This window comes from Atta cephalotes (genome assembly GCF_000143395.1).
Source record: "Atta cephalotes unplaced genomic scaffold scaffold00010, whole genome shotgun sequence".
Taxonomy (NCBI): Eukaryota; Metazoa; Arthropoda; class Insecta; order Hymenoptera; family Formicidae; genus Atta; species Atta cephalotes.
In genome coordinates, this window is record NW_012130074.1 from 4,644,114 (window position 1) to 4,654,307 (window position 10,194).

Here is a 10,194-nt window from a genome sequence, read left to right on the forward strand (position 1 = left end):
TCCGTATCTTCCGAGAATCTACTTCGTATTTGAAATCCTAGTTGTTTTTGTGCAACATAGACAATTCAATGCATCGTGTCGGATATTTGGAATTGTTAATGCGAAAATTAAATGCGTTTCTTATCTCGCATCAGCTACTTATATTTTCAAACACTTTACGAAGTAGTAATTGATGTTAAATAATTATGCTGTCGGAAAAAACACGTCTCTATTAATTATTATTCTGCTTACAAGAAAAATTAGATAAGTATTAGTCATCTTATACGTTTACAATTTTATTAATATATCGTTTTTTAATTGTTATATTTTTTACAAACATTTATAGTGATTTAAAATTATAATGGTTAAATTTAATTAAATGATTTTAAACAATCACATATTACAAATAAGATAAAAAATTAAATTATTCTTACAGTTTAAATGCATGTGCAAAAATAATATAATGAGTAGATGTGAGCAGATATTTTTATATATCTATTTTTTAAAATGTTTTTTTATTAACTCAGCTGATTTTGTTACTAAATAATTAAATAATGTAGATTTGTTGAGAACGTTGAAATAAAAATATTACATTGATTAAATTACAATTTGTTAAATTATTATGTCGATATCAACATTATTCGATATCAATATCATCAATCATGAAAAACTTTTTGTAGTAAATGCAAGAAAACAAATTCCATTGCGAGTTTTCTATAGACTGATCATTCAGATAGTTCGGTAAATGTATTCAAATTGACTCAACTAACTGACTGTTTAGTTCTTCCGTCCAGTTCTTCTTGAATTTCCTGCAACGACTTGCCTTTAGTCTCGGGCATGCAGAAATAGATATACGGTACAGCAGTTACCAGTAACAAAGCATACACGTAGAATAAGTATTTTTCTGTGATTAAATTAATTAAAGGTTGATATGTCGATGTGGAGATAAAGGAGGATATCGCACAGATGATGCTGGCAAAACAGCCAGCTACGCACTTAATATGTGGCGGAAAAATCTCACCCAGTACCGTGTTAGGTATCGAGACGAGGCCTATGTATATAGCTATCTGGAAGAGCAACACTGAGCAAACCGGCAGAGCCTGAAGAGTAGCGGGATTATAACCTGCATCGAGAAGTTGATATTGTATACCTAGACAGATTAGCGAGATCGTGACAGCTAAGATAGAGATGATCGTTAAGATTCGCCTGCCGAACCTATCGATTAAGAGCATAGAAAGCATAGAGCCAGCGATCCCGGTAGCAGTAACGATAATTACAATCATTGACGGTTTTATGACTGTCACTTTGGTATGTCTCAGAATGGTTTCCATGTAAAATAACACATTATTTAGGCCGCATATTTGAAGATACATGAAGAGTAGCGATACAAGTATTTGTGCTTTCCATATATATGGAATTTTAAATTCCTTTATAATTTCCGCAAATGGTAAACTCCTATTCTTTTCGAGAAAGAGCTTCAGTGTTTGCAGTTCCAATTCCACATCGCAATCACGGTGATACCAGAGAATCGAGGTTCGCGCTTTAGAATCCTGTTTAATCTTGACGAAATGATGTGGCGATTCCGGCAACCAAATGAAAATTATTATTAGTATGATGCAAAGAATCAAGCATATGGTAGCGCTCACGTCCATTCTTAAATACGCACCCATGATACTCATTATTAGATTGCCTATTGATAATCCGCTTACAGCTGCAACAAAGACATTAATTTTTATTAATCCTTATATAAATGCTTATATTAATTTAAACAATATAAGATATAATGCTCATGACAATCGATACTGGATTTTCGTATATAATGTACAATTTTAAGTGTCGCTGTGCGTACCTTAGCGCCGAGACACTATCAATGTCTCCAGATTAACAAGATTGATAGAAGAGGCATATACAATACGTTAGATATAAAGAGGTATATAAATTAAATTAAAAGAAAATGCAAATGTTTCGACTCACATTTCGAGTCTTCTTCAATGTGATATAAATTAAAAACGGATAATAATTGTTTATTAAAACAAAACAGATTTCTGAGTTGCAAATAAAAAGATTGTCAAGTGATTGTGACAATCTTTTTTGAACTCTGTTGATGATCACTCTGAATCAGACATTTGATTTATTGTTTATGATAATCTATTTTTTTCTCTTAAATCTTTATTCATTTGAATTTATACCTTACTTATTCATAAATCTTACATCTTTTAACTCACATAATAACTTTTTATTTGCAATTTGGCCTCATAGAAGAAAGCTAATGGACAATTTTTATGTTTCCAATTTACACTGTACTGAAAAGAACACGAAACGTGTACGCCTTTTAATTTATATGCATCTTTACGTTTAACGTATATCTTTTCTATCAATCTTATTAATAAAGTTATGCATATGAGAAAATCCAGTGCTGATCTTTCTAAATATTCATTCTAATTGTTATATATCATTATTTGTTATTAATGCGATTCTATGCTCTTTAACTATTTAGAATTTTTTGCTTTCTCTTTTGTGTTATATCTCATCAATTTTATAAATCAAAAGTACTATTATACAAAAGTATTATTATGCAAATTAAAAATTGAATATTTATTGATTATTATACATATCAATTAATTGTTCAGATTTGCCATTTTATGTTTTCTTCAAATTATTCTTCAAACTAGTGTGATAATATTAATTTCATAATTGGTATTGTACAAATATAAATATTAATGTTGATACTGTAATATGTACATATAAAATACATTTTTTAATAACAATTTAAAGAAATCATCGATATAAGCGCATTGTCCAGTATAGTTAGTTTTATGACTATACATGGAGAAATGAAAGATTTATTTTGACACAATATACAGAGTGTATCAGAGTAGAATGAGTTTCTTGTCCTAGGAGAAAATTATTGACTTCACATCTAATTATATTGACTTAGCGATACAGATCAGATGCGAATTGTTGATCTGGGCGCACCGAGAAAAAGACACATTTTTATATTGTAACAATTTTCATAACTCAACATTAAATGTGCCTATTTTTGTGTATACTTAAACCAGCAGTTCATGATGTTATCCACGCATCCGATCTGTATCATTAAGTTAATAATTAGATGTGAAATCGATTATTTTTTCATAGGGTAAAAAACTGATTCAACTACTGTGATTCACCCTGTATTACATTAAGGTTAATTACTATATTCAGCAAAAAATTTACTAGAAATATTTTACGATTTATTTTTCGTTTTAGCAATAAATTAAATTAGCTTTAGAAGTATGTTTATATTTTTATGAACAAAATTTTTAAAATTTTTTAATAACAGATTTTGCTGTGATATAAAATAAATGTTTAAAACAGTGAAATTTGATCGCTTTTATATCGAATATGTGATATTAGAGATTTTTTTCTATGATAATAAAGTCTTTTTAATATATTTTCATATTATCGTGAACACAATCTAGTATCTCAATATCTATCAAACTTTGGAAGGAATATTTTGCTTTAAAATACGTTCAGATTATTGAGCTAAACTTCAAGCCGAGTCTCAAACCGAATCTAGAAGCGAACTTCGAGCCAAACATCGTGAGCATCACATGTATATTTAATCAGGATTAGGAAAGTTACTTTGTAAAACTAACTAGTTTTTGTTATGAGATGAAAAGTAACACATTACAATTACGTTATTTAAAAAGTCAACAAGTTTACTTTCCAACTACTTCTCTGTTAATTTTTCCTATTTGCATTGTTATTTGAAACATAAGAATGTATACATTTTAAAAAATTGTATACATTTTTAATATTACTAAATTATTTTATTTATTAAACGTTTAATTACGCGGTCTATATTATTTACAATAAATTAATATATATACTTGGAAACAAAATTATGGGATCAATATTAAGACATTTACATATTAAAAAGATCCTAGTTTAATTTAAACAAATAAAAAACAAACAATCGCTACCATCCAGTCTTTCAACTAGAGAGTCTCACTCTATAATGGGAGAATAGTCATTGCTTCACAATGATTTCGATCGAACAACAATGTACTGTAATTATTTTTCTTCGGTCTATAATTAATGGCTAGCAATCTACTGTAATAATCGTTTATTCTTTGCTGAAGAAGACTAAAAAATTAATCGAAACATGTACTTCCATTTTTGATATAAACTTTTTTTTGATATAAACTTTTTTTAAAAAACAAACTGCGCACGTCGACAACGCCTATTTCCCAGTTGCATGTTTTTTATTTATTTATTATTAATTTGTTATCTCGAATTTAGTTTAATATTGTTACTTTGTTAATATTAATATTTAAAGACTGTGATGATTATTACTATTATCAAGGATAAAGATATATTTCAATCAGAAGAAATAATCATCGATTGTTCACTTTTTATTTTAATCTTATATATTGATAAATAAACAATATTAAGTGAAAATCGATCAATGAGATTGAACATACATAACTGAAAAATGTCGTATTCGGTCAAGACAGTTCTTCGTGCCTAATAACATTTCTTGTGTATTTATACAATTTCCAGTTCAAGCAAATTGTATGCTGATTATTTGTCGGTCTTGAAACACAGTCCTAAATCGAAGCTGGAGTGTTTCCATCGGATTGTGTTTCAAGGCTGACAAATAATTGGCGCATAGTTTGCTTGAATTGGAAATTGTATAAATTCGCAAGAAACATTGTTAAGCATGAAGAACCTTGCACAACAGAATCTTGATCAAATATGGTATTTTTCACTCATGGGTTGATAAATAAGTTTAATGTAACATAATTATAAAAGTATATAGCTATTAAATTAATCAATTAGTTTCAAAAAATGTAACTAAGTTAAGTTACAGTTATAGATGTAAAAGAGGAACGAAGTAAAGTTATAATTATTTAAAAAAAAGTAACCCTAACTGTAACTTCGTTGCAAGTAATGATTTACTTTCCAACTCAGTATTTAATTGCATAAAATATACAATTAAAACCATAATATAATTTATTGAAATGTTTGCGATACTTACGAAATTTTTTTTGTCAAAAGTTGTCTTTAGGTTCGATTCAAGATTTGGCTCAAGCTCGATTTGAAGTTCGGCTCGAGATTCAGCTCGAGATAATCTGGACGCATTTTTTTATGATGTAATCATCCAAAATAAGTGGAATCGTTGGCCGGTTATCATTTCAAAATATCAAGCACTTTCATACTTTTAAAATGCACTGCATTTATCCACGAAGATTTACACACGAACACGTAGCATACCTAATGCAACTAGAGCTCCGCGAATGGAAGGATCCGCAATTTCGCCTAAGTAAAGTGAGAAGCAGCTGTACGTCTTTCCTAGACTGATGCCAGCTAGTAACCTGGCTACATACAACCATTCCACTCGATTAGCCACAATTATAAAGAGCCAACAGAGAGTTATTGGCAAACTCGTTATGAAGACCGATGTTTTAGCACCGAGATAGTTAACGGCAACAGAACCAGAAATGGCGCCAATTAGCCTGCCTAGATTCAATAGAGAAACTACCCAGGAAGCCTCGTTCATTGTCATGGGGATGTGAGATTCGGGTGAAGTCAGATATGCGATATATGGTGAGCTCCATAACGATATCAGTCCCATTTGTAATTGCAGAAGATTGACTGAAAAAAATTATCAGTCGTTACTTATATTTACATGTAGTCTAAAATAAAGATTTTTAATATTACTTATATTTATATATTTAATGTGAATTATTTTCTTTATACATCGTACATAAAGTCAAGTAAATATTTTTTCTCATCTATAAATATCAATATATTTTAAAAACTAAATTAAAATATTTTGATTAATATATTTTTGATATTGTACAGAATACATACCTCCGATACCAGCAATCCATTGAGGCCATTGTACTTTTTTAATTTTCTTTTTATCTTCCTCATGATCCATCGTACTCTTTCTGTAGACTGCTTGTGACTGAGCCTTTGCGGGATCCACGCTTCTCTCTACAGGAAAAGCGACGAATCGTAAATGTCGTTCCTTGGAAATAATAAATAATGATCGATGAATAATGCAAATATTTTTTAATGATCCGTTATTCGTTAAGTATGATTTCATCCGTAGAACTATAGAACTAGTAATCTTCTTATCATTTTTGTCATTCATTATTCAAATTATTTACATATATTTATTACTTAAATTTATAATAGAATAAAAATTTATCAAAATACAAGAATATAATAAATATATTACTAATTACAATTAATTAATTATGTTACTTTAATGTGTACATTAATGTGTACATATACAATATATTTCTAATTAGATTAAATGGTTATTAATAAAATTAATTAATTTTTTATTAATTTTTAGGCTAGTTTTCTTTAACTTATTACATGTCATATATACATACATATATTGTTAGAGGAAAGTCGCTGATATATTGACTCTTAAAGAGACTTCCCCTTATTTCTTAGAAACTAAATACATTTTATTATTGATATAAACATGTGATAGAAACAAACTGCAAATGATTATAAATTTTATTTATAAGTTTTAATTATAAGTTTTTGCTTCTTTAATTTAGATGATTAAAGAAATAAAAATTTATAATTCATACAGGGTGAATCAGAGTAATTGAATCAGTTTTTTACTCGATGAAAAAATTATCAATTACCTAATTATTGACTTAAATTGACATACAATACAAATCAGATGCGTAGATAATCGTACTGATTTTAATACAGGCACATTTGATGTTGAGTTATGAAAATTGTGGATATTAAAAATGCACATTTTTAATATTCAATGCGCCCAGATCAGTAATTCGCACGATGTACCCATACATCTATTTTGTAATTTGTATCTCTAAGTCGATATTCAGGTGTGAGATCGATGTATACTTGTGTATATATTTGTGGCTTGTTTTTACATAAAATCATGTGTAGTGAGCACGTGTCGAGATTCCGTGAGAAAATGATGAAATAATTGATTGTTTGCATAAAGTCTTCAATAAAACTCACATACTTGGACACTTATTATAATGAGATGCGCTCGCGACTTTTCTATTTTGTATATGTACTCTGTTTGCGTCTTAACATAAGTTAATAGCGACAGTTAATGATTGAGACCGAAAGAGACGTCTCCAATGGACAATATTAATTACTTTTTCTGCGTTATTTGTGGCAGATGTTATATAGAGTTTCCTTTTGCTGATCTCGACAAGATTCTGTTGATCGAATTGTGTTTTATTGTTAGTATTGCTTCATCCAAATGCGTAGCTCTTGCGTAGCCTCTGTAATTTGGTAACGTTTACGCAACTAGGAAGACTTTCATCCTACTTTTATACAATCTTCCTAAAGCCTGTTCACGATTTCCGCATCAAAGTTATATTTTCGCAATCTTCTGGAAAATTGTTTCGTAATTGTTGTTATCCTGCAACTGCTTGTTGATTATTACTAATATATTTTCTAAATACAATCATTCAGATTCTAAATTTAACATATCCAGATAAAAACGAATTTAAACGAATTTTTTTTAATTTTACATATTACAGTTTTAAATTTGTTTTATTTTTCTTTTTCTCATTTTTCTTATATTATAGTTTTAAATCTTATATTATAGTTTTAAAATCGAAGTGCAACCTGGTACCTATTTGTGAGACAGACTATAAGCTAACTTAATCTTTATATAGTGTTGCGTTGTAGTGTCAAATTATAGTCCTCAGAGAGCTGGAGGCAATCCTGTATTTGCGAAAAATCCACCAGAAATAAAAATTGCGTTACACGTTTGCAGAGCATAAAGTATGTATATGCACAGTATTGTATAAGGTATTCTATTTTCAGTACCTAGATACAAGTCTTTTATTTTTAACATAAAATTTCTGAATAAATTGCATTTTGAGGATAAAATAATGTCTTTAAGGTTATTTTGATGTCAAATGATGACAGTTTGCTTGTTAGGTATGATCTATGTAGGTACTTCATATATCTGCACGTAATATTTACTCATATATATATAAAATATATGTGTAATTATACAATACGTGCATATAAATTTTAATTTCATGCTCTGCAAATATGTAACGCAGTTTTTTTTCTGGTGGATTTTCAGTAAATACAAGATTGCCTCCAACTCTGAGGACTATAATTTGATATTTAACACTATAATACAACACTACATAAAGCTTAAGTTAGCTTATGATCTGTCTCACAGATAGATACCAGTTTACACTGCACTTCGATTTTATATTTAAAATCATATTATAAGAAAAATAAGAAAAAGAAAAATAAAAGAAATTTAAAATTGCAAATATGTAAAACGATGTAATATTACAATTCATTTTATTAATATTACAATTCACTTATTATTATTTAAATTATGCAATTTGCAAAAAAAGATTATAAGAATTTTTGCATTTGTAGAATTCGTTACTTACATAAATATTCAATAAGTTAACGTAAATAAAATAAAATGAAGTAACACTTATAAAGCCATTAATTAGTTTTATTAAATAATTTATTAACATTTACTTATTATTGAAAAATGATATAATGAAATATGAAATGCTCGAAATTAAATAAATTAATAATGTAAAAACTCGCAAAAAGCCAACACAGTACTAAAAATGTAAATAAATTTATTAGAATGATAACATAAAAAAGAAATGATAAACATTTTGATCTTAATTTTTTAAATTATTAATACAATTTAGGTAACGGTTTTTAATGTTAAATCATATAAAGTTGGAATAGAAAAGTTGGAATAGAAATCGTAATCAAAATAATAAAATATATGTAACATTCACACTCTGTATAACTTGATGTAAAAAATTGACTCAAAAATATCGGGATTGAATTTCTAAATATGATAATTTCAAAATGTAATACAAACTTGTGGCAATTACAAAATTGCCTTAGTGTAGGAAAGTATCTAAAACTAAAAGATTAAATATAGATATAAGTACACAAGAAATGGTATCTAGGTATAAATATAAAAAGACGTCTGCCTAGTTGCCCCCCCCCCCCCTCCACTTAATCAAATTTAATTAAATTTGCGCACGGGCGCAATATCATATAATATAATTCAAAAATTTCAAAAATTATTACATCAATACTATTATGTTCCTATTTTGACCAAGTATCTCAAATTTTTAAATTAACTCTAGCGAGATATATATATGATTCATATATTGTATGATTAAAATGATCCTTAAAAGATTTGATATCAACAATTGTGGTGCCAAATTAAATATGCAATATAATTTTGCAATGTTAATTTTTTATTGTAAAGAACTCTAGTAATATACATCATTTACATAAAAGATCTGATATGTATCATTTGTATGAAAGATTTGATATCGACAACTGACACCAAGTTAAATTCTAATATATATTCGTTTTTCCTCTTTTTTTTTCACATTTAGAAGATAATAAAAAGATAAATTGTGCAAGAAATTCAGCTAAGGCTGCATTCAGGAAACTATATCGACAGTATCAGCGCTATCGTGACATTCTATTTTTATCATTCATTAGACGTAAAACAATAATAGAATATAGAGCATGTTTCGAATTCGAATATATAAAGCGTTTGATGCATTATTTGTCCTTGTTCATACTAAAACATCGTGCTACCGATGAGATACTGTTAAGAACTGTCAATCCTTTCCATACAAAAAGGGTCTCGAGAGCTCGGAAATAATTGAACTCTGATATTATCAACAATTTTAGTATAAATTGATATGAATTTGTGATTATTAACATAAATATTTGGATATAATATTTTATATATTGCTGCAAAATTATGATTTTTTTTTTCTCTACAGTTATTATCTCTCTGTTGATAATCAAATTCAGACGATAACATTAAAATTATAATTATTATTACAGTAGTTTAATTACTTATTGCTTTTATAAGTCCGGAAAACCAATTTGGTGCGCAGTTCAAATAACTACAGATATGATATATATGCATGTACGTACATATATAGTAACTATATATAATTCACATTGAATTATTTAGCATTAAAGCACGTATAAATACTATATATGTACGTACATGCATATGTATTATATTTGTAGTCATTCAAACTGCGGTCGAATTGGTTTTCCAAACTTATAAAAGCAGTAGGTAGTTAAATTACTATAATAATAATTATGATTTTAATGTTATTGCCTGAATTTGATTATCAATAGAGATAATAATTGTAGAAAAAAAAATCATAATTTTGCAACAAT

The 10,194-nt window shown here is 27.9% G+C and overlaps 1 protein-coding gene across 1 annotated transcript; it reads right to left on the reverse strand.

The window, feature by feature from the left end:
• Positions 1-740: 740 nt before the first annotated feature.
• LOC105627777 (facilitated trehalose transporter Tret1-like) lies at positions 741-5,908 on the reverse strand. Its single transcript, XM_012209057.1, has 3 exons — positions 5,839-5,908; positions 5,239-5,619; positions 741-1,690 (listed from the first exon to the last, which is right to left on the reverse strand). Exons 1-3 carry the CDS (start codon positions 5,906-5,908, stop codon positions 741-743), a joined length of 1,401 nt encoding a protein of 466 aa, XP_012064447.1.
• Positions 5,909-10,194: the final 4,286 nt, after the last annotated feature.